Source organism: Lactuca virosa, chromosome 4 (assembly GCF_052849685.1).
Source record: "Lactuca virosa cultivar CGN04683 chromosome 4, Lactuca_virosa_CGN04683_v6, whole genome shotgun sequence".
NCBI classification, from domain to species: domain Eukaryota; kingdom Viridiplantae; phylum Streptophyta; class Magnoliopsida; order Asterales; family Asteraceae; genus Lactuca; species Lactuca virosa.
This window is the reverse complement of record NC_136429.1, coordinates 135,788,137-135,813,992: the sequence shown is the minus strand read 5'-3', so window position 1 is coordinate 135,813,992 and position 25,856 is coordinate 135,788,137. Positions and strand designations below refer to the sequence as shown.

The 25,856-nt window shown below is 40.5% G+C and overlaps 1 protein-coding gene across 1 annotated transcript; it reads right to left on the bottom strand.

The window, feature by feature from the left end:
• Positions 1-21,398: 21,398 nt before the first annotated feature.
• LOC145107438 (arginine decarboxylase-like) lies at positions 21,399-24,204 on the bottom strand. Its single transcript, XM_079044334.1, has one exon. The coding sequence runs from the start codon at positions 23,788-23,790 to the stop codon at positions 21,637-21,639; it is 2,154 nt and encodes a 717-aa protein (XP_078900460.1). The 5' UTR covers positions 23,791-24,204; the 3' UTR covers positions 21,399-21,636.
• Between the last annotated feature and the right edge of the window lie 1,652 nt (positions 24,205-25,856).

The following is a 25,856-nucleotide window of genomic DNA, read 5'->3' as shown; positions in this document are numbered from 1 at the left end:
ACTAAGCCAATCCATCCCCACGATCATGCACACCTCCCCCATGGGAATCGGTATCAAATCTATCGGAAATGACACTCTGAAGATCTCTAACTCGCATCCTCGGTAGACCAAAGAAGCAGAAACTCCGTGTTCGTTGGCGATAGAGACTCGCAATGGACACTCTAGCTCGCCCACTGGCACGCCAAACTCCCTACTAAATGTCTGAGATACGAAAGACAGACTCGCCCCCGAGTCAAATAAAACCAATGCAGACAAGGAGTTCACTAAAAACGTACCTAATCACAAGTACAACGGATAAGCATAAAACAGATATAATAAATGAGATAAAGGATAGAAACATACTAGCAACCACATCCGGTGCTACCGTGGCCTCCTCCGTTGTAAGCTAGAAGGCATGCCCCTTAGCCTTCGGAGGCTCTGCCTTAACTGGCCTCCCATCAGAAATCCTCAATGTAGCTGGCGCGGGAGCCTGCGACGGCTTAGCGGCAAGCAACAGGCAGTTGGCCTTCAAGTGGCTAACCTGATCACAGTGATAACATAACCTCAAACTCGGAACCGGGGCGGCCTGGCGACAATCCTTCGCATAATGCCCCTCCTTGCCACACCTGTCGCACCCACTACCAGCTCGACAAACCCCAGAATGACTCTTGTCGCACTTTCCACAAGTGCGACTCTGCTGACCCCCGGTCCTAGAATCAACGGTCTTATACCGCTTAGGTGTCGGCTACGACTGTGCCGGGGCTTGCCGCTGCTCCCTCAACTACAGCTCAATCTCCAACTCACGCCGCCTAGCGGCCTCCTGCAACTCCAAAAGAGTATCACATCGTTGGGTAGACACAAACTGATGGATGTCAGTCTTGAGCATGCTCAGATAACGGGTCATCTGATCCTGCTCAGAAGCAAAATCTGGGCAGAACATCGCCCTCTATGTGAACATGCGGGTGATCTCCGTCACCGACTCCCCATCCTTTCTCAAACTCAAAAACTCCTAAGCCAAACGTTCCCGCTGGACCCGTGGAACGTATCGGGCGCAGAACATATCCCTGAACTGCTCCCAAATAACAGCAACTCTCTGCTCATCAGTGTATGACCCTGTCGTCAACCTTCACTAGTCCTTGGCCCCGAGCCTCAGCATGTTCAGGGCACACCTGATCTTCTGGTCAGTAGGACATGAACACGTGAAGATATATCCCTCCACGTCAGATAACCACCTCATGGCTCTAATCGGATCCTGGATACCATCGAATGTCGGGGGCTTCGTGTTATCGAAGTCCCGGTACTGGAATCCCCGATTGTCTCCACCTCCTCATGTTGCTGTTACAGCCGATGCAGCTGCAGCGGCAGCCGTCTATGCAAGGGCTGCGTAACGCTCGTCGAAGTACTCGACCATAGCGGTCTTAATAGACCCAAACATCTCCAGCAACTGTGCCCGGAACATAGCAGCGACCTCATCATGCAGGATCTATCGAATCCTGGCATCCAGCTCCTCTGTACCCATCTGTACCACAGGCTCAGGTGTTGTTGGCCCCACTTGGCCTCCGTCTCTTGATCCTGATCCTGACCCGGATCCAGTCACAAAGCATCTCGTAACCACCATACTGAAAGTATAACAGGAAGATATCAGACAATCCGCATAAATAACTGGGAACCAACTCCCGACAAAACCCTAGGGTTTGTGACTTCCTTGCTACGCGTATGGGTCTTGTGCTTTCAGTAGTACGGGCCCATACTACCTTCCACACCTACTCATATTTATCTCAAGTATCACCACAACACCCTAACAATATATATATATATATATATATATATATATATATATATATATATATATATATATATATATATATATATATATATAAACTTAGCGAGCACTCAATCCTCACTCCTAGAGGAATGCTAAATATCTCATAACTGGCCTCCCGGCCTCGCACGACCCACCCATCCATGAAACTTTCACCAACCCTGCAGCACTAGTGTATGCTAGTCATACATAACGCTGGACCGTATAGACTTTCGAATATCCAATCCTACCCTAAGCCCCCAATCAACAAGAACAGAACATAAGGCTGGATCAAACATTCTCAGGCTATAAAATCTTAATTATGTATAACCGTGATGCATACACTAAACAACTACAGTAATGATGTCAATCTCATATAAGGAAAACCCTAGGCTAGCAGGCATCTTGTAATCATGCAATTATATCATGCAATTCCTGAAGATCCCTAGCCTAGTACTAGCATGTTGTTCTAACATATCACAATATCAAATAATCGTATGGTATTTTGGGGTCCACTTACTGGCTCCGGCTGTCGTACACCCTGCAAACTCCTTTACTTATTTTGAAAACCATTCGAAAATCATTTTAAAAGTCTTTCCCTTGATTTGAGACTGGAGTCACACGTGTGCTCCTCCAATTCACACAAACCAAGGCTCTGATACCAACTTGTAACACCCAAAAATTCAAGCCAATTTAAAACTTTTCAAAACATTTAAAACCAACAGTCATTACAGATTTGTTTTCAAAATAGTCTATATCAGAGTTTTCCCAGAAACATAAACAAAACATGAGGAGCTGTACGATCATGCCTTCGCCCTGCCGCGATCCCCTGACGTACCCGAAACAATGAACTAAAACTGTAAGCCCGATAGCTTAGTGAGTTCCCCCAAAATACCGATACACTACACGTAACACATATACAAATAACAACATATATTGGGTCCACAACTTTACAGATTGGATTACCCCCTAGGCCCACAGTGTGAGTCTGGATTGCCTTCCGGGCCCACATCTCACATCTGGATTGCCACCAAGCCCATAGTAAGAGTCTCCCTCAACTCGTATATGGAATGCTCTCAGGTTTGTTGGTTACCGCACGGAGCAGTATCACCTCAACCCATCTCACATAATATGTCGACATATAACACAACTAATGCACATACAGATAATCGCATGATACCACAGGTAGTCCTACAGATCTATCTAACTGGCATAGCAACTATCATGCAACACTAACTCATACTCAACATACTACCAACTTCTAGGAAATCATATCCAATGGGCCGACATTGGTGCCTTAGACCCCTTAGTATAGTGAGGATAACTCACCTCGCAACTGTCGACTCAAAGGATAAGCTCAAATCTCGGATCACCGCCTCAAACTCCACCACCTTCCAAAGGATGTCAACTGAGGTAGATCTCTGATTCCCACACGTTCCTTGCTTCTATTCACTTGTTCTCCAAGCTTTTCTCACCAATATCCTCTTCCAAAGCTTAAAACACACAAATGGAGCACACTCACACGAGTTAGGGTTTATGGAATATCAAGAGGCTGTAAGGGGAGGCTGAGGAGGCCAATGATCCTTTAAATAGGGTGCAAAACCCCGGAAATTAAGGTTTCATCCTCCAGCTCCTACTCATCGAGTCCCTTCTTGGACTCGGCGAGTAGGTCACTTAAACACGTGGACCAACCCGCTGCTACTCGACGATTCAGGGCAACCAACTCATCGAGTAGACCTTGAAATCAAGAAAATCTTATAACAAAATCAATACCTGAGAATCGGGGCATTACAAGGAGGTTGTTTCCCTCTTTCGGGCTCAGTTACCAGAGATGTTTGGGTCTATTAAGACTGTCATGGTGGAGTACTTTGACGAGCGTTACGCTGCACTGTCTGAGGCGGTTGCTGCTGCTGCAGCCACCATAGCCGTTGCTGCTGTCGGGATTGGTGCTGGGGGAGCCTTTCAGTATCGGGACTTTGACAATACAAAGCCCCCGACATTTGATGGATTTCAGGATCCGATCATAGCCATGAGGTGGTTGTCTGACATCGATGGGTGCTTTTTCACTTGCTTTTGCCCAGCTGACTAGAAGGTCAAGTGCGCTCTGAAACTTCTGCAGTCCGGATCGAAGGATTGGTGGAGGCTTGTTACCAGCTCGTTTTCTTCTGAGTAAAGAGTTGTTGTGAATTGGGAGCATTTCTCGGAGATGTTTCGTTCTAGATATGTTCTCCTGGTGGAGCGTGAGAGGTTGGCCCAGGAGTACTTGGATTTGAGACAGGGTACTGACGTCTATGATGGAGATCACCACGATGTTCACGGAGAGGGCCATGTTTTGTTGTGAGTTTGCTGCTTCTGAGCAAGCTCAGATGACCTGTTACTTGAGCATTCTAATGACGGACATCAGGAAGTTTGTATCCACTCAGCGTTATGATTCATTGTTGGAGTTGCAGGAGGCCGCCAGGCGGCGGGAGATCGATATGGATCTCCAGATGAAGGAGCAGAGAGAGGCCTCGGCGCAGTCGCATCCAACACCGAAGCAGTTCAAAGCCGTTGATGCTAGATCTGGGAGTCATGGGGGTCGTACTTATGGGAAGTGCGGCAAGGTTCGTGAGGGGGCCTGTATACCACAAATGTGGCAAGGAGGGACACTGTACGAGGGATTGTGGCCAGCCGGCCCCAGTTCCGAGTACCAGGATTTGCTACCATTGTGATCATGTTGGCCATACGAAGGTCAACTGTCCATTTCTTGCCGCCAAGCCGACGCAGGCCCCAACACCAGCTACTTTGAGGATCACTAATGGGCGTCAAGGTAGGGCGGAGCCCCCAAGGGCTCGGGGTCGTGCTTTCCAGCTCACTGCCGAGGAGGCCAGAGCAACTCCAAACATCATGACCGGTATGTTTCAATTTATTATTCTGTTGATTATGTTTTATGTTATGCTCATGTGTATCCCCCTAATAGGTACGTTCTTAGTGAACTCTTTGCCTGATCTTGTGTTATTTGACTCGGGCGTGATTCGGTCCTTTGTTTCTCAATCATTTAGTTGGGAGTTTGATGTGTCTATTAGGGAGTTAGAGTGATCGTTTCGGGTTTCTATCGCCAACGAACACGGGGGTTCTACATCCGCGGTATATCAGGTTTGTGTATTGGAGATCTTCGCGGTTCCTTATCTGATTGATCTGATCCCTATCCCCATGGCGGATGTATGTGTGATAGTGGGTATGGACTGTCTAAGCAGCTTTGGTGTCATGATTGATTGCGAGGGCCAGAGAGTGGTAGTTTGAACCCCAAGTGGGGGAGAAGTGGTTATCTATGGAGATGGCACCAGGGTTGGTTCAGGGTTTTGTTCGGCATCCAGGGCTCGGCAGTATATTCAGCATGGGTGTGCTGGTTATTTGGCTTATGTGATTGATACTCGGGTAGGGGAGCAGACTTCAGTTTCAGAGGTACCAGTTTTTAAGGAGTTTTCCAATGTTTTCCCTGAGGATTTAGCCGGTGTGCCTCTTGAGAGACAGGTTGAGTTCAGGATTGATCTTTTGCCAGGTGCGATCCCGATTGCCAAGGCGTCATACCGCTTGGCACCGCCTGAGATGCAGGAGTTGTTATCTGAGCTCCAGGAGCTGCTAGGCAAGCAGTTCATCAGACCGAGCAGTTCTCCGTGGGGAGCACCGATATTGTTCGTCAAGAAGAAAGATGGTTCATATCGGATCTGTATTGATTACCGGGAGTTGAAAAAGTTAACGGTGAAGAACTGTTATCCCCTTCCCTAGACTGATGACCTCTTAGATTAGTTGCAGGGTGCATCTTGGTTCTCCAATATAGATATGAGGTATGGGTATCATCAGGTGTAAGTGAGAGAAGAGGACGTGGAGAAGACCGTGTTCCAAACTCGTTATGGGGATTACGAGTTCGTGTTGATTCTATTTGGGCTCACCAATGCGCCTGCTGTGTTTATGGATTTAATGAATCGGGTATGCAGTCCGATGCTCGACCAATCTGCCATTGTGTTTATTGATGATATCTTGGTGTATTCCAAGACCAGAGAGCAGCATGAGGAGCACCTTTGAGAGCTTCTGGGGGGGTTTTGAGGCGGGAACGACTTTATGCTAAGTTCTCGAAGTGTGAGTTTTAGTTACGAGAGGTCTAGTTCCTTGGGCACCTCGTTAACCAGGATAGGATTTTGGTCGATCTGGCCAAGATCGAGGTTGTGATGCAGTGGGAGGTTCTGAAATCTCCCTCTGAGATCAGGAGTTTATTGGGTTTGGCAGGGTACTATCGTAGAATTAATCAGGACTTCTCCAAGATTACGGTATTGACCCACCCGGAGGGAGTTGAGGATTTTGTGGATTTCTGATGGGGCCCTGAGCAGCAGTCGGCGTTTGAGACTCTTCGGCAGAGGTTATGTGAGGCCCCAGTATTGACCCACCTGGAGAGAGTTGAGGATTTTGTGGTATTTTGTGATGCATCCATCATCGGTTTGGGGGTGATCCTTATGCAAATAGGACGGGTGATTGCTTATGCTTCACGGCAGATGAAGCCGCATGAGACACGATATCCCACACATGACTTGGGGTTGGGGCAGTGGTGTTTGCCCTCAAGATTTGAAGACATTATCTATATGGGGCCTGTTGTACTGTCTACATGGATCACAATAGTTTGAGATATCTTATGGATCAGCCAAACCTGAAAGAGGCAGTGCAGGTGGCTGGACGTGGTCAAGGATTATGACTGTAAGATCCTTTACCATCTGGGTAAAACGAATGTGGTAGCGGACACTTTGAGCCGCAAGTCGGCTGGGTCTTCGGTTGGGGAGATGTGTATGAGGATATCCGTTGATTCTCCACTTTTGAGATTGATCAGAGAGGCTCAAGCAGAGGGAGTTCGGAAAGAGAACTGGAAACAAGAAAAGGATCAGGGGCGAGATCGACAGATTTGTCACAGAGAGTCGAGGGTTATTAACCCGGTGTGTTCGGGTTTGGGTTCCAGTTTCTGGTGGGGTCAGGCAGATAGTGTTGGAGGAGGTTCATAAGTCTCACTTTTCTATACACCGGGGAGCCACCAAGATGTATCACTATTTGAGATTGAGCTACTGGTGGCCGTGTATGAAGAAGGAGATAGCTTGGTATGTCGAGAGATGCTTGACCTGCAGGATGGTCAAGGTCGGGCATCATAGGTCACATGGAAAGCTGAAACCTCTAGAGGTTCCCATGTAGAAATGGGAGCAGATCACCAAGGACTTTATCACCAAGTTGCTGAAGACGGAAAAGGGTTTTGATGCTATATGGGTCATCATGGACCGATTGACCAAAAGTGTCCACTTTTTGGCCATACTGGAGAGTTATTTGGCCGAAAAGTTGGCCGATATGTATGTCCGGGAGATTGTTACTCGTCATGGGGTTCCGGTGTCTATTGTTTCTGACCAAGATGCTCGGTTCACTTCCCGTTTATGGCAAAAGTTCCACGAGGATCTGGACACGAGGTTACATTTCAGCACTGCATATCATCCGTAGACTGATGGCCAGAGTGAACGGACTATACAGAGCCTTGAGGATATGTTGTGGGCATGTGTTATTGATTTTGGTGGGAGTTGGGATTCCTACTTACCTCATGCAAAGTTCTCCTACAACAACAATTATCACTCCGGCATTGGTGCTCCGCCATTTGAGCTCTTGTATGGTCGGAGGTGTCGTACCTCGGTTTGTTGGGGAGAGGTTGGTCATAGGGTCATGGGAAGGACCAAAATAGTCCTTCAGACCATAAAGCTTATCCATCAAATCAGGCAGAGGTTGCAGACCGCTCAGAGTCGGAAGAAGAGCTATGCCGACCGACGCCCATCAGAGTTGGAATTTCAGGTCGGCGATATGGTACTCCTGAAGGTCTCACACTGGTAGGGTGTAATACGCTTCATGAAGATGGGGAAATTGGGTCCCCGGTTTATTGGAACTTTTGGGGTTATTGTCAGGGTTGGCAAGGTAGCTTACAGGTTGGATTTGCCGAGCGAGCTCAGTCAGATCCACAATACTTTCCATGTCTCTTAGTGGCGAAAGGGTGTGTTGGACAACGAGGTAGTGGTACCGTTGGATGATATTCAGTTCGATGAGCGCCTGAACTATGTTGAGAGACCGGTGGCTATCTTGGAAAGGAAGATGAAGGTCATGTGCAGCATGGAGATACCTTTGGTAAAGGTGCAGTGGCAGCATCGGAAAGGCTCCGAGTGGACCTGGGAGCCAGAGGCCGAGAGTTATTCGCAGCAGTTGGCTTCGAGGACGAAGTCTAATTCAAGTGGGGAGAATTATAACACCTGGATCATGTGCACCTTATCTTTAATATTGTGAAGTTAAAGGTTTCAATATTTTCCCTTCTCACGACGTGAGGAATACCTTCTCACGTCGTGAGGAGTGATCAGACCCGTGTATCATTTTAATGCTCACAACATGAACAGTCTGGTGTCACGACGTGAGCGTGGCTGGTGACCATAAACCCTAAGTTTTTGGTATTTAAGGGAATGAGAAGGCTAGGGTTTCTCACCCTCATCCCCTCTCATTGTCTAAACCTCCAGAAACCCTAATCTTACTCCTCCCTAAGATCATTTATCATTTGGGTGCATTTCTAGCTTGAAGAAGAAGAAAAGAAGAAGAAGGAAGTGCTCTAGTGGTTGTGTGGGCAAAGAATCATCATCATCACCATCTTTTCCTGTTTTTTGGACCCTTGTAAGTATCAAAGGCTCCAACTTTATTGTTTATCATGGATACATCTTGAGTTTTGTTCGTCTTATTGATGTTATTGTTGGATTAGGTGTCTAATCCATAACTATATTTGGTATGTACTTGACCCGGTTGTAGCATGGTCCTTTTGGGTTGCCTTCACCAAAGCAACTTGACTGGAAGAATAATAGAGAAAGAGGTTATTATGATTTATTAATATATTATTTGAATAGTATATTAAAAGAGAAATCATATGATTTAATTAACATTGGTCAAGAATTAATTTAGAATTAATTTTGTGGTCAAAAGAGGTTAATTGAATTAAGGGGACTGATATTGTAATTATAAGATAGTTGCAATATGGGTTGTGGATCCCTTAAGAAAGGGATGGACGATTTTATATGGAAGCCCATATAGAAATCGTCCAAGCTAGGGATTCTGGAAGGATCTAATGGGCTGCTTAGGGATTAAGCAACCAGATTAGGTATTTGACTGAAACTCTAACTCTGCAGCTATATAAGGAACCCTTGGGAACTAGAATTCGGCTACCAAAAACCCTAGAAGGAATCCAGAGCCGATTTTAGCCTCCTCCCTCTCTCTCTTGCATTCTCCAATTGCTTTGGTGTTTGTGATCTACTAGAGGCATCACATGTGAGGTGTTAGGTTCTCAAAAGCTCAAGATCATCAAGCTACAATCAAAGGTAATATTTTAACTCTTCATTAGATATACATTTCGTTTTTACTGTATGCTAGATTAGGGTTTGCAAGTCTTGGACAATTATTGCATGTACAATTAGAAAAACTAGATCCAAGCATTAGGGTTTGCATGTGCATCATAGGATTGATGTAATCCTCATAACCCAACAGTTATTGCATGATTAAGTGGAGTAAATCCATAAAGTTGGAAACTTAATGGATTCTGAGAGTCCCTAGAGCATTATATTGTTCAGATCTGAAAGATGGTATGGATTTGAGGCATGCATGGAAGTTTGAGGCTCATTTATTCCCCTTTTGACCTAGAAAGTGGATGATCATGTTTGGTGCATGCATGGCCATAAAGGAAACATTTTTATGGACCATAGGGGTCCGATTTAGCTTCTGGATGAAGTAGACTCCAAGACTTAATGGAATAAGGACTTAAAATGGTGACCCTTAGCCACAGACAGCGCTCACGACATGAGATATAAGATCTCATGACGTGAGACTCGGAGCATCCTCGTCTTCTGTTAGAACCCTTGTAGCTCACTACGTGAGAATGGATGCTCACGTTGTGATGCATGTTTAGTTGGTTCTTTGTTTGAGTTGACTAGTTTGGGCTGATTCGAGTAGGAATCGGATCGGGTTCGCTGTCACGACGTGACCAATGCCGGGCCACGACGTGACGTGAGTTGACTTTGACTAAGTTTAACTTAAGGATATTTTAAGTATTTCGGATTATGTTTGAGATTTGGGTCATTCGGATGATTAGGTGTCGGTTTGAGCTGAGATTCAAAGTCAGGACCTCATCAGCTACTGTTCAGTTTCTGAGGTAAGTTTTCCTCCCTGTACTTGCGGGTCGAAGGCACCAAGGCCAGCCCATTGGATTAGATATCCTGTTATGTGTTAGTATGATATCGTGTTGTAGTGATCTGTTAGATCGGTATCCTTGTATATATAGGATGATGTTATGCTTAGTGATCTGTAAGATCTGTTTGATTGTTTGTTGATTGGTTATGTGAATGTTTATCTGTTATGAATATGTCGACATGTTGTGTGTGGTTGGGTTGAGGCGGACCAGTGTAGACTGAAGGCCAAGAGACCCAGGGGGTCCCGGATAGACTGTATGCCTGAGAGGCGTACCAGTTAGGCCGAAGGCCTAGAGAACGGTCCAAATGGGCTGAAGGCCTGGTGAGCCGTTCCAGTCATGCTGAAGGTTCTGTGAGTGTTCCAGATAGTCTGTAGGCTAGTGCGGCGTTCCAAACAGGTTGAAGGCTCTGTATGCATGTTGTTTGTTATTGTACTTATGTTTATGTGGTGGTAATTTAGGGGAACTCGCTAAGCGTTGGCTTACAGTTTTGGGTTATGTTTCAGTTACTTCAGATGTCGCAGGAAGGCGAAGGCGTGACCGTAGACATCCTCTTCTTTATGACTTATGATTTTGGGAGACTCTGATGTTTGAAATGTTTTGAAAACTATAATTTGTAAACAATCTATGAATTTGGGTGATTTTTGAAAGTTTAAATTTATTTTGATTTTACGAGTGTTACAAAAATCTTCAGGGAACACATCCGGGTATTCCCAGACAATCGGTACATCGTCCACAGTCGCCTTACCCTTCTCACGGGTATGCATCACATAAGAAACAATATTGATGTTGAAATATAGTCTCATTCCTTGTTCCTTCAACTAGATAAATTTGAAAATCACATCCAAAAGACTTAGTTTTTCTAGGTCTTGTGCTTTTCCTAGGTTCGGGTACAGAACTTGCACCATCATAAACATCTTCAGCTTGATTAGTACTCTTGCTAGAAGATTGATGAATCATGTCCCTTGGTCTAGGTATACATATAAATCTTTCTTCATCAAAGATAGCATCTCTTGACTCTATCACAGTGTTTACAGACACATAGTCATTAGATTTTAAAACATAGAATCTATATGCTTTGGAATTCTCATCATATCCAATAAAGATACTATCTACACCTCTCTCAAGCAATGTTTCCCTTTTGGGTTCAATGAGCCTTACAACTGCTCTACAGCCCCAAACTTTGAGATAACTCAAACTTGGTACCTTTTTACAGCAGAGTTCATAAGGAGTATTCTTACTCCTTTTATTTGGAGTTCTGTTCAAGATGTAACATGCAATTAACATTGCCTCACACCAAAACCCTTCACTTAATCCAGAATAGGACAACGTGGAATTAACCATTTCTTTCAAAGTCATATTCTTCCTTTCAGCTACACCATTTTGTTGTGGTGTATAAGGAGCTGTGGTTTGATGTATTATTCCAGTTAATTCAAAATAAACTGGATCATAATACTCACCACCTATATCAGTACGCAAGACTTTTATTAATTCATTTTTATGAAGCTCAACTTCCTTGTTATAAATTTTAAATTTATCAAGTGCTTCATCCTTATAATGTAGCAAATAGACATAACAATATCTAGATTCATCATCAATAAAAGTAACAACATACTTTTTGTTTCCAAGGGAAGGTGTTGCATGGAAATCACATAAATCACTATGTATAAGATCCAACACCTTGCTTTCCTTAAAAACATCTTTGAAAGTTTGTCTAGTGATTTTAGTTAGCATGCATGTTTTAAATTTCTCATTATTTTGCATATCAAAAGCAGGAATTAAACTCATTTTAGACATGTCTTTTAATCTCTTGTAATGAATGTGTCCTAGTCTAGCATGCCATAATTCATACTCCCTCTGTCCCATTTTAGTTGTCCACAAGTAAAAAACACATTGTTTAAGAAAAGTACATTTAATGCAACTTTTTGTAAACAAAATGACATATCTACCCTTCTTATGAGCTATTAATACAATTAATCAATCATTAATAAAGAGAAACGGTTGAACCATTTCTCTCCGATGGAATAAGGAGAAAAGCATAAATAATTAAAGAACCATTAAATGCTTAATTTAACTAATAGGAAAATGAAAGTATTTGGAGGCAAAATGTTCCCACCAATTTTTGTTTTACTGTAAATTGAAACCAAACTTACCTCCTAATGAAAAAAAAAAGTAAGCCTTGCAGTAGCAAAATTTGGCTCCAAATTCTCCCACCAAAAACAATTCAATGAATCTTTATAAACCATTTTCCTTCATCTTTTTTTCCTACGTAAGTCATGGAGAACACTTTAAATTCATTGACTAAAAAACACACAACCTATGCCCAACGTCAAGATATATTTCAAGTCTTGTTGCAGTACAATTCTAATGGAGAGCTAAGAAGGGGCTCCATAAGTGATGTAGCTACACTATTCGGAATTTCTAAACGGACCGTAAGTCGTATTTGGAATCCGGCTAAACTTCAAGTGGAAAATGGATCAATAACTAATTTTTCTTCAAAGAAGCTAAAAGTTGTTGGGCAAAAAAGGGTTCAACTCGATTTGAATCAAGTTTCACAAATTCCATTGCGTCGTCGAACTACCATTCGGTCTATTGCAAAGTCATTAGGTATTGCAAAATCAACTTTGCATAGACGAATAAAAGAAGGTGACCTTAGTACACACAAATGCTATCAAGCCGGACCTTACCGATGCAAATAAAACAAAGAGGTTAGAATTTTGTTTATCTATGATCACTCGGTCATTACCTAATTCCAGTACCACAGTCCATGATATGTTTAATTTCATCCACATTGATAAAAAATGGTTTTACATATCAAGATCATCAAAACGGTACTACCTCGTTGCCGGTGAGGATGAACCGTTGAGAACATGTAAAAACAAAAAGTTCATTACAAAAGTCATGTTTCTCGCAGCGGTTGCTCGGCCAAGATTTGATGCCTTCGGAAATGAAATTTTTTCCGGAAAGATTGGCATCTTCCCACTTACAACAAAAGAACCCGCTAAGCGTTCAAGCAAGAACCGTGTTGCGGGAACATTGGAGACAAAACCGATTTTATCGGTTACTAAAGAAATAACGAGGTCGTGGTTGACTGAAAATTTTTTACCCGCTATTAAAGCTAAATGGCCACCAAACCATACGGGTCCAATATTCATTCAACAAGATAATGCAAAACCTCATATTGATGTCAATGATAGCGAGTTTCTTAAAGCATCGTCTCAAGATGGGTTTGATATTCGACTTTGTTTTCAGCCCCCAATAGTCCAGATTTAAATGTGTTGGACCTTGGGTTTTTTCGGGCCATTCAATCACTTCAAGAACAAGAGGTACTCCATACAGTGGATGAATTGGTTACTGCAGTTCAAACCTCATTTGACAAGATGCAATCTCATGAGCTTAACAATGTTTTCTTAACTTTGCAAACATGCATGAAAGAAATCATAAAGGTTAGAGGTGGTAACAACTATCGAATACCGCATATCGGTAAAAGTAGGTTGGAACGACAAGGTATTTTGCCAATACAAATTGAGTATGAACAAAGCCTCATAGATGAAGTAGTTCCATATTTGAGTCAGTAAGATGTAAACATGAAAACAAATCAAATTTTCATTTGATGTGTAACACGTTGTTGGCTTTCTTAAAAAGAAAAAAAGAAAGAATGTTTATGTGCATTTGTAAGCAAAGAGTAGCATGCTTAATTATGAGATGCAAATGTCTTTTGCTTTTTTTATTCCATTAATTAATGCACGGTAGTAATTAGGCGTATTTATTACCAGGGGTAGTATGGGAAACTTGCTTAATTATACTTGTCTTTTTTTAGTAGGTGACAATAATTTTGGGACAAATCAAAATAGTATACTGGACAACTAAAATGGGACGGAAGGAGTATTTATTAAAATTATTGTTAGTACTAGTAGAAGCCATGCAAATAGAATTATCAATAGAAGGATAATTAATATTAATCCTAATCATTCCATTACATACATATCCAAATCCTATAAAAGAACCATGTCTTGACAAGATATACTTGTCACTTTCTAATACTTGTTTGTAACCATAATTATTTAATACAATTTCAAACACAAGATTCTTACGAATCCCTGGAACATATAAAACAGTGTTCAAACACAAACATTTCCCAGAAGTAAAGGTAAGTAAAACAGATCCTAGTCCCCTGATTGGTTCAGTTGCAACATTTCCCATCTTCACAACAGATTCATCTTCAATTGGTTGAAAGTCCTTGAACCAATATAGATCTTTACAAACATGACTTGTTGCTCCGGAATCAACTCATCATGCAACATTATCATCCTGCACATAAAATGCTTCAGAAATCACGAATTTATAATTCTAAATATATTTAGAATTCTGCATGAAACAGAAATCCGACCCTGTTGCTATTCTGGATCCTTGGACCCACTTGGTCCAGCACCATCCTTGTTCACTTTACGAAAACGACAATCTTTTTTGAAGTGACCCGATTTTTTACAATTCCAACACACCACTTTAGCCTTCTTGTTAGAAGACTTATCATCTTTTCCTTTTATCTTCCTTTTTCCATTAGACTTCTTTTGATTCTTTGATCCTTCTCCATCCACCATGTTCACGGAAGAGGAACCAACTTGGTTCTTGCCTTTGGGATTGTTATCAAGTTCTTGAGTCCTTAAGGACTCTTCAATCCGTAAATGGCTTCCAAGTTGAGTCAAATTCAATTCCTCTTTGTTATGTTTTAGATTGTTCCATGGAACTGTTCCATAACATGCCTGGAGTCAACCATCTTGTAACCCATAAAGTTACTAACAAGAAACTTATTGCTAGAAGCATCTTCATCAATGTACTTGGATTCAAGAGAATCCCACAGTTCTTTTGCAGATTCGAAATTTTGATAGATATCAAACAGAGAGTCAGATATACCATTGAGAATATGACCACGACATATGTAATCATCATTTTCCCACTCTGATCTCCTTGTTGTTTCCTCCAAAGGTTCATCTTCAACAGATTCTGGTAAGACTAGCATGGGTGTACTCAGAACATACACCACTTTCAGAATGGTAAGGAGAAACTTCATCTTCTTCTGCCATCTACGAAATTCTTTCCCTTCAAACTTGTTCAGTTTGTCAAACTTACTTGTCATTTCCCTCATAGCATCGCCACTTGCCATGATCACAGAAATACTTTAATCTTTGTTAGAAATTTAGGGTTTAGAAAGGCTTGGAAATTCTAAGAATTGTGGTATCACTTTCAGATTAAAGTATTTGGGTGGTACTCCCAATCTTTAATCGGACAAGACTCGGAAATTGAGAGCAAGAACATAAAATATGATTGTTATGAATTTCTAATATACCATCAAATGAAGATCAAAATTAGTTAAATACCTTTTCCATCAGAAAACTGTCACAAGACAGTTGTATGTCTGAAAAACTGTCACAAAAAATAGTTTGATGTCTGAAAATTGTCACTAATTTGGGTTCTTTCTCGACCCCAACCAGGGGCTCTACCCCTTGGACCCCGCCAAGGGTTGCCGCCCCTTGGACCCCACTCCCAGGGGCGCTGCCCCTGGACCCCTGTTCGTTCAGGGGTTTCGCCCCTAAATGACAATCTACTTTGAATCTTGAATAAAATTAAACAAGTGTGCACTACGCACCTTCCTTACTTGTTTAATATTCATCAAGATTGATTTTGGTCAACAAGTCAATCCATTACACTTAAATACACATTGATGATACAAAATCACCAACAGTTTCTTTGTCATCGTGTCGTGGGGAGGTTGTGGTTGAGAAAGTTGGGTTTGGGAATGTGAAAAGTAAAATTGTTGAAATTGGTTTGGTGTTTGGAAATGATTCGGTTTGTGGAAGTGATTTCGTTCAAATGGTTGTTGGAAAATATTGTTAGGAAAAATATAACCCTAGGATCTGCACGAAAGAACAAACAATAAATTGTTACTGAGGCTTGTGTTTGACACAGTTTCCTTAAAACAAATTCGCCCTAAATGGGTGTTTGTTTCCCAGGATACAACAGTAGAAATCAATTCTTCTAGATTGCCCGAACCCTCACTTGTCTGGATTGTACATTTGTTGCAGCAAGAGATGGAAGATGAAGCAGGAACGTAAGAGAGGAAGATCAACATTTCGTTTCAATCGGTGTGTTTTAATCAGTCACATAGGCGTTGTATTTATACTACACAATGTAACTTATGTAATTAAAACGAAATAGTAATTGTCACAATTAAATAAGACAATTAATCAAGAAATCAAAAACCGAAATCTATGATAAATGGCTCTTAATTCGTTTTGTAACTGTTAACTGAAAAGAAATAATTGCAAAAAGGTCATTGAACTTTTTTGGTCGACCGTTGGTGCATTCGTACGCTCGCACACAAGTTTAGTGAACCCAAGCCAAAGTGGCTCGCATTTGCACCCCCATATGTGCGCACACAAGAGAGAGCATTGGTTTCTATAATGTATCTAGTCTGTGTAATTATAAACCAATTTTCTTTTCCTTCTCCCACCAATGTGGGGACGAATTAAAACCCACTTAACTCATTTATTATTCTCTTTATTGTTCTCTTCCAACTATCATGCTTTGACAAGTAATTTCTCATTCATTTTGAATCCGTTTTGGTCAACATGAATATATAATCATTAATCAGTTTTGATTATATTTAGAGTCCAAAATTCATGCTCAAAGTGGGAAAAATCCATTTTTGAAAATTAGTAAAACTAATTTTCCAATAAATACCTATTGTTGAATATGTGAGGATTGTTGCATGTCCATTAACCCTCTCGATGGTGATACGAAGTGTAGGTATTGGCGATGAATTGTGTTAAGTATGTATGAACTGGTGCGTGAATCGAAAGTGGATGTTTTTTTTGGGATGTATGAAGTGTTTAGGATTTCGGATGTTGATCCATTTTTGATGTAAAGTGAATAAGAAATATTTGGTAGTTTAGGTATTATTCCCTATGTTTTTAACCTTTACTATGTGTCTACATCTATTGACCTTACGATTGTGACATATATTTAGGTATCATGTTTCTTGACGTGTTGAGGCATTATTCCCTAAAAAACTAGTATTTTATTTTATAGTTGTTAAAAGATTATTACACCGGAAGATCAATATATACAAGAAGCACATAAAACACATGATTTTCAATGAAACGTGAGAACAAAACAATTATACAAGATGCGAAAACACATGATATATAATGAATGTGATTGGTCATGATCAAAGGAGTAAGTAACGCATTCTTTAATGATTCACTAACTTCCAATTGAATACGTATTTCCAAAATCTCCACTTTCTCTTATTGGAAATTTTCTATACACCAAACGAAAGGAATAATTTTTAAGGCATATATCTCATTTCACTTTTTGTTGAAAGTGAAACATCGTTTGAGCAAAACATTATAATTTACAAAGAATAATCATTTCTAAACCAAATAAATGCTACGTATAATCACACTTGTTGTATACATGATATTTGTCCATTGTGTCATTGTGTGTTAAGATCATGTAGAACCATAGTATCAATAGAAAAGTAGGGTTCCTTTTTCGAAGTTTATATTCGATCTTATCCTTGTACCAATATTGTGTCTCTATGATAAAAAGAAGACAAGATTTTTCGTAATGAATCCGAAACTATAACCATTGGCAAATATAGAAAGTCTTCTGAACTATATATTCTAGATAAAATAACAAATTTAGGTAGACTAAGATTGACTCTTGATTTTTCGTCTGTATGAAAGATGTAAGTACACTACTCATTTACATCATCGAAAATATCCATGTCTAGTCTCCTCTCATCTCACATTGTCCATTTTTGTCTAGTTTAACCTAAAACAACAAAAGTTGCCAGATTTCACACAAATTTCCACTAGATATGTATAAAGAAACCTAAGAATCCATAGTGTGACCACCAAATATGCAACTCAATATCACAAAAATTCCCATTCTATAACAAGATTCTAAAGCTTCAACAGGCCACCACAAGAAAATCATGAACAAAAAGACACCAATTCCTCACTGGCTCACAAACTTTACACAATTTGAAACCCTTTTTGCCATAATCTAGATTCTCCATTAATTATGCCTCTCTAGATGCACCATTTACAAGTGATTTAAGCAGAGAAAGTTAATTGTTCGATAGTTGACAACTAGTTAAAAAGAGAACGAGAGATGTCCATTCACCAAGTAAACTCAAGGGTTGCAATCATGCAACAAATGACGTGTAATATTGTTCACAAATTGGAGCGTTTCACTAGTTTAGTGTTTGAAGATAGCGATAAATTATGACTACAATCCAAATCACTGGTCATCAATTTATATATAATATTTATCATTCCAAAGTAAACTATGCATGACAAATCAAGAAAAAAATCAGTTGAGATTAATAAAACATCTTATTGGGGGTATTATTGTAATTTAGCTTGTTCAGTCAGTTATGTGGGTTAATGTCTAAGCTGTTAGCAACAGCATGAGTATGATAGCAATATATGCGTATTGTAAGTTTGTATATAAACTTCCTTGTAATCAATATTGAAGAATAACAAGAATTCATCTTTCTCTCATTCTTCATTTCTTCTCTTATAAGTTGATATGGTATCATACAAGTTACTTGATTTTCATAGGCTACCCACCTGGTATGAAAGCATACAAGTTACTTGATTTGACAACAAGAGAAGTTTTTGTATCCAGAGATGTTGTATTTCATGAAAACGTTTTTCCTTTCATAAATACAAACCATCCCTTTTTTGATGACCCTTTTTCTCTAGTTGTTTTACCAAGAGTATTTGATTATGATCATGAAACTCAAAATCAGACTTCACAACACTCTTCAATTCCAAATTCAACTCCTGTTCCTAATGATCCCATTCCAAGTTCTATTCCAGATCTTGATATTCCAAATATACCCTTACCCAATGTTCCAGATTTATCACAAGCTCATTCTCACAGAACACAAAGAATTAGGAACAAACCATCATATCTACAAGATTATCATTGCAATCTCACAAAAGTTAATTATACTTTTGATTCAAGTTCTTGTAGATATCCTCTATCTGAAGTTATCTCTTATGATAATCTTGGTACCAATTGTAAGGCTTACACTATATCTTTGTCTGCTCAAGAAGAACCCAAAAATTATAATGAAGCTATAAAATCTGTTGAATGGCAACGAGCTATGAATGATGAGTTACAAGCCCTGGAATTAAATAACACTTGGGTAGTTGTTCCCCTTCCAAAAGATAGAAAACCATTGGGGTGTAAATGGGTATATAAGATCAAAAGAAAAGATGATGGAACTGTGGATAGATTTAAAGCGCGTTTAGTTGCAAAGGGATTCAATCAACAAGAAGGAGTGGATTTTTTAGATAATTATTCACCTGTTGCTAAACTTGTCACAGTGAAATTACTTCTTGCTTTGGCTGCTAAACACAATTGGCCTCTTATTCAACTAGATGTGAATAATGCTTTTTTAAATGGAGATTTAGAGGAAGAAGTTTATATGACATTGCCTCAGGGGTATTCTGGCATTTTTATATCTCAGAGACAATATACTTTAAAGCTTCTTGAAGATATAGGACTCTTGGCAGCAAAGCCCACACAACAGCCTATGGATCCAAAATACAAATTGTCTAACTTTGAAGGTGAATTTATACAAGATGTGTTTTAATACAGGAGAGTTATTGGTCGCTTGTTGTATTTGACCATCACAAGGCCAGACATCACATATGCTGTCCATCGTTTAAGTCAATATCTTAATCAACCAAGAACTCATCATATGCATGCTGCCACACATATTCTTAGATATTTGAAGTCCAATCCTGGCCAAGGACTGTTTCTTTCAGCAACTAATTCTCTTCAATTAAGAGCTTTTAGCGATGCTGATTGGGCTGGATGCAAAGCTACAAGACGATCTGTTACAGGCTTTTGTGTTTTTATAGGCGATTCTCTCATTTCTTGGCGATCTAAAAAGCAGAATACGGTAGCTCGATCATCTACAGAGGCAGAATATAGAGCTATTGCTGCTGTTACTTGTGAACTCATGTGGTTAAGACATTTATTAAGTGATTTCGGTGTGAAGCAACATGGACCAAATCTCATCTTTTGCGATAATGAATCAGCTATTCAATTAGCTTCTAATCCTACTTTTCACGAAAGAACTAAACACGTGGAGATCGATTGCCATTTTATACGGGACAAAATCATTGATCAAACCATTAAGCTTCTTCCAATAAGAACTCAATTTCAGCTTGCAGACATCTTCACCAAACCATTACCACGTGCTAAATTGTTGCCTTTAATGTCCAAGATGGCCTTGAAAACAATTTTTTCACGGTCATCTTGAGGGGGGATATTGGGGGTATTATTGTAATTTAGTTTGTTCAGTCAGTTATGTGGGTTAATGTCTAAGCTGTTAGCAACAGCATGAGTATGATAGCAATATATGCGTATTGTAAGTTTGTATATAAACTTCCTTGTAATCAATATTGAAGAATAACAAGAATTCATCTTTCTCTCATTCTTCATTTCTTATCTGATAAGTTGATATCTTGATCTCGTATAATTGTAAAACTTTTGTTACTTTGAATTCCATATTTTAGTTGATATCTATGTACATTTCGTAGTTCAAATCAATTCCGATATGTGACACACGTTCATAACAGTAATAGTATAATGCAAACGAATAACTTGAACGCTAACTTGATGAAAAGATTGACACCATACCTATCCTTATTGTTAAGTTAAGGTGATGCTAAACTTAAATCTTGTTATACAAAGGACACGTGTAGAAAGTTTTTGTGAGGAGCATTTTGGATCAACTAAACTTTTCCAACTCGTGTACAAATTTATAAGCTCTATTTATTAATCTTTTTCAGAATTAAAACAAAATTTCTTCAATTAGATAGTTTCTTCACTTTATGTAAGACCTAAAAATAAACTAGATCATTTGAAGTTTGGGGCTTGTTGAGTTGGTGGTTATGTGGCACACAAAAAAAGCTCAATTCCTTTTGTGGATACTCCAAGAATGTGAGAATTCACAAGTTTGGCATCATCTTTACGATTTTAGGATAGGGACATTTTGCGATTTATTCTATAATCTTAAGATAAGCGTTCGAGATAAAGATAGTATCGTCATAATCAAATCATCAACAAGAAACGCATACATAGTAGATTGATTGAAATGTTAGCTTTCAAACTCTCATCAAATGTAAAAAGACATAAATGCCCACTCATAAATTGTCATTGTTTCTAACTTGTAACAAATCAAACATGCAATCTATGTTTTCTGCAAGCATCAACCAAAAACAAGATTGAAAAATATGTATATGCATCAACCACAAGGCAAGATTTCAAAACTAAATTAAAGTCTAAGATGATAATATTATGAAAGAGGGAGGGAATGTACACTGAATTCACACTACCCTCTCATCTTCATCCAAATTTACGAAAAAGACAAACTCTCTCTTTTTATGAAATACAAGTAAAAAAAGAGAGAACTGATTAGCGAATTAAAAACAGAACGACCTCAACGATAAACAACCAAACCCTTTATTCCTTCTTCTCTTTTTCAAGCACAAACGAACGATCACTGATCATGGTCATCCTCGCCGGAGACTACATCACCTCCGGCAGTGAGAGTGAACCCCTCGCCGGAGTAGTAATACTCGTTAATCCCATTTGCAGCGGTTAAACAGCAAGAAGATCCGACACTCAAATAAGGCATGTTATGGAAAGATTCTGCAATTCCACCCGCGATTAAAGCTCCAGCCATGCCACCTTCATCATCAACATACTCCTCGATTCTGTGCTTAAGAGTCTCAAACATCACCTCCGGCTCATGGTTCATGGCCCGGAGGACGTCACTGCAAGATGGGCCCGGAACAGCCCGGGTCACGGCAAACCCATGTGGGCCGTCGATTTGAGATACTCGGATCACTGAAGGTCCGCCGAACAGGTTGTGGAGACCTCCCAGAGCTTCTTCGTATGCACCACCTAAGAACATTCCTAGATAGTATTTCATGGAATTCTCACCTTCCAGTTCATGGAGAGGTAAGCTTGATTCTCCGCCGATGAACTTGTTGATCTTCCCTTCGCTGTCGCAGGTTAAATCCGACAGAACTCCCTTCTTGTTTGGAAATTCTTCCAGCCTGTGAATCGGGATGATTGGGAACAACTGGCCGAAGCCCCAGAAATCAGGAATTGAAGTGAACACGGAGAGATTGATATGATAAGTGGTCACCGAATCCGATGCTCTGATTGTTTTCGCCACCAGATCGCATAACCCATCAACGGAGGCCAACTGCTCCATGTCAAGAGTTCCATCTTTGAATTTCTCAATGCATCTTTGCTTCAGCTGATCAGCATACACCAGACAAGCTTCATACTCGCCTCTGATGGCGGACTGTGAAAGATTATCATAATCGGATTGAGCTTCCTCAGGGAGGCTTTCGCCGAACTGCTTAACGTCAGTGGAAGACAAAGTTGGCACGGTGTATTTGCTGGAAGAAACCGCTTCGAATATGAGGATTGAATGGTGGGACACGATGGCTCGTCCGCTTTCGCTACAAATCACCGGATGCTTCACGGATTTCCGATCACAAACAAACTTCACCGCCTGAACAACCGCGGCGGCGTACTCTTCAAGAGTGTAACCCACGGAGACATCAGAGTCGGTTGATTTTGAACCATCGTAATCAATGCCTAGTCCACCGCCTATGTCGATGACTTTCATGGATGCACCAAAGCGGACTAATTCACTGTAAATTTGCGCCGCCTCACCAACGCCATCGGCCAGTAAGTCGGTGGAAGGGATCTGAGATCCGATATGGAAATGGAGCAATTGCAGGCAGTCTAACATACCACATTTTTCAAGCTTCTTCACAACACGGAGAATTTGCGTCGTTGTAAGACCAAACTTACCTTTTTCGCCGGAAGTCGATCCAAAATGGCCTGAATGCTTCGTACGGAGCTTAGCACGGACTCCTACAACGGGAAGAACACCAAGTTTTCGGCTCATATCAATAACTGAATCCAGCTCCTCTTCTTGCTCGAGAACAATCACAGTATTCAACGAAAGCTTTCGAGCGATCAAAGCAAGTGAGATGTATTCTGCATCTTTGAAACCGTTGCAAATCAGGAGAGATTCAGAACTTCCTTTGCAGAGACAGCTCATGGCTAGAAGAAGCTCTGGTTTGGATCCGGCCTCCAATCCGAACCTAAAAGAGGAACCGAATTTCACAATGTCCTCGACGACGAACCGGTCCTGATTGCATTTCACGGGATAAACTCCCTGGTAATGCGAGCCGTATCCTTGCGACTCGATGGCGTAACTGAAAGCTGACTGGATCGACTCCAGGCGGTTCTTGAGAACGTCCGGGAACCGGATGATGAGCGGAAGCGGCAGGTCAAGGCCTCCGGTCGATTTCGGGTCAGACGCCTTCTTCACAACCTTCAGGAGATCAATCTCCTGATGGTCCATGGTTCCGGAACCATGCGGACGGACGGTGACATTGCCGGAGGAGTTAACAGAGAAGTAAGGCGCACCCCATCCATTAATTCTGTAGAGAGCAGCGGAGTGATTCGGTGACCAATGAGCGGCGGATGATAGATCAGGTAGAACGGTGTTTCTCGAATGAGGTACGCCGGAAAAAGGCTCCGGCGCGGGAAAAGAACCATCCCAGGCAATGTAACCGGGAGGAAACGGGGGAGAAGCGTCAACGCAACACGCTAGGGTCGGCATCTCTTCCCCGATCTGTTAATCGATGGTTAGAAGGAAAGAATCAAAGAATTCAAAGTATTTAATTTGGCTAAGTTTGTAAAGTTAGGGGGCTTTACAACCCGCCGAGGCCGGAGCCCCGGCTACCCCCTCAAAAGAAGCAGATGAAGATCTGAATCAAAGGAGAAACAAACCCTAAACTCCTAATCAATACAAAAATCCCCACAACTGCCGCTCAGAAATTTATCCAAAATGAACACTCGAGTTATCAAATCAAACACCGAAACAAATCTAGAAATTAAACACTGATCCCACCATGCAAAATCAGAATCTCAAAACCCAAACCCCGACAAAACAAACGGAGCGGCGTCCGGAAACCTAACGGCGACAATTAAACCTAATGTGTTTACTGTTTACAGAACGATTCACGAATGTGAAATGGGCGAGAATTGCATGAGAGTTGATGGCCCTTTATATAGTAGTTGGGGATTGATATCTCTTTCTCGGACCTAATATTTCAAAATACAGATTTATGTACAATATGTAATGCATGTTGTACAAGCTTTCACACCGTTTCTACTTTGATTCCAGTACTTATTGGAGTGAAAAAGAAAATCATCTCGAAAAAGAGAACTCAGGTACACATTTTGCTGCATATAGTACCAGTAGATGACACCAACTCAATCTTATCCTGGATATAACTATTACTGCTCTGGAATTAGGAAAATTATCACATCAAATTATTTCAAATAAAAGAAATGTACAACATTTAATGCATGATTTAAAAGCTATATGTATTCTTATTCTGTCTTTAACAGCTATATCTCTAAAAAAAAAAAAAACTAATCAGCTTTCCCGGAATTGATGCACGAAGATACAAATAGTATTCGATGTACAATGCCTAATACGTAATGTACAGGTTAATATTGAAATTTGATTAAATAATATTTTATCTAAAAGTTATTTTATTATTGCTTATTTGTCTAAAGATTTCCGCAGCCCAACCACATTTTTTCATAAAGATGCTACTTTAACTACTTGTATGTTATGCCAAAAAATATGTACACCAAGTTAAAAACAAGGTTAACGTTTCAAGATGTTTACTTTTCCCACCATTAATCTTAACCAAAGTTGTAGTATATGTGACAATGATTACATACATATAAAAAATGTTGAAATCCGACTTCATACGAAGAAATTATACTTCTCAAAGTTTCGCGATTAAACCGACACGACTCTGTGTATCGTAAAAAGTGAACTTTTGATGAAATAATTTTTAGCCTAAGTGATCTAAAAGAAAGTCGTAGTGGTCGTAAAACCGAGAGCATGCATATAAAGAACGTCTAAATCTAACTTTGTAAGGGGAAATTATGATTTTTCGAAGTTTTAGCGCAGCTGTGTTAGCACAAAAATCAAATTTTAGATCGGTTAACTTTTAGCCGAATCAATATAAAGAAGATCTCGTAATAAGTAGTCAAACGATATAAAGACAGTCGAAAACATAGTTTGTATGTAAAAGTTATGAATTTTACACGGTTGTTAACAGTGTAATCTTCGTAGACTCTTAAATTTAAGATCGGCAGAGAATTAGCCGACGGAGTCTAAATGAAAGTTATAGTACTCGGAAATACCTAAGTGTGGACATAGATAGCATCGAAAACGAAGTTCGTATGGTCGATATATATATTTCAATTTTTTAAGATTCTGGTTGTACCTACCCCCAGCCATGCTGCTCCAGCAATTGTCGAACACGTGTCAACATCTGAGACGGACGACCAGGCCAGGGAGCGACGCACACCTTGTCAGGGTGCAGGGCGCTCCATATATTTTCACTATAAATGGTGCTTCAGCCCTTCATTCGATCTGCAAACCTCCATAACTCATTCTCTCGAGTTTCTCTCAACTTTAGTCAAAATTTTCTTTAGTTTTAAGCGTTTGGCGAAGCGTTGAGGTCCCTGAGAGCCCAACATCTAGTAGCTAGCAGGTCGGAGTTCTGTCAGTGCAATTTTTGGATTTTTTTCTAGGAAATCTCTATAAGTTAAATTACACTAAACATTATTTTAATGCAATTTATATTTATATTCATAGTC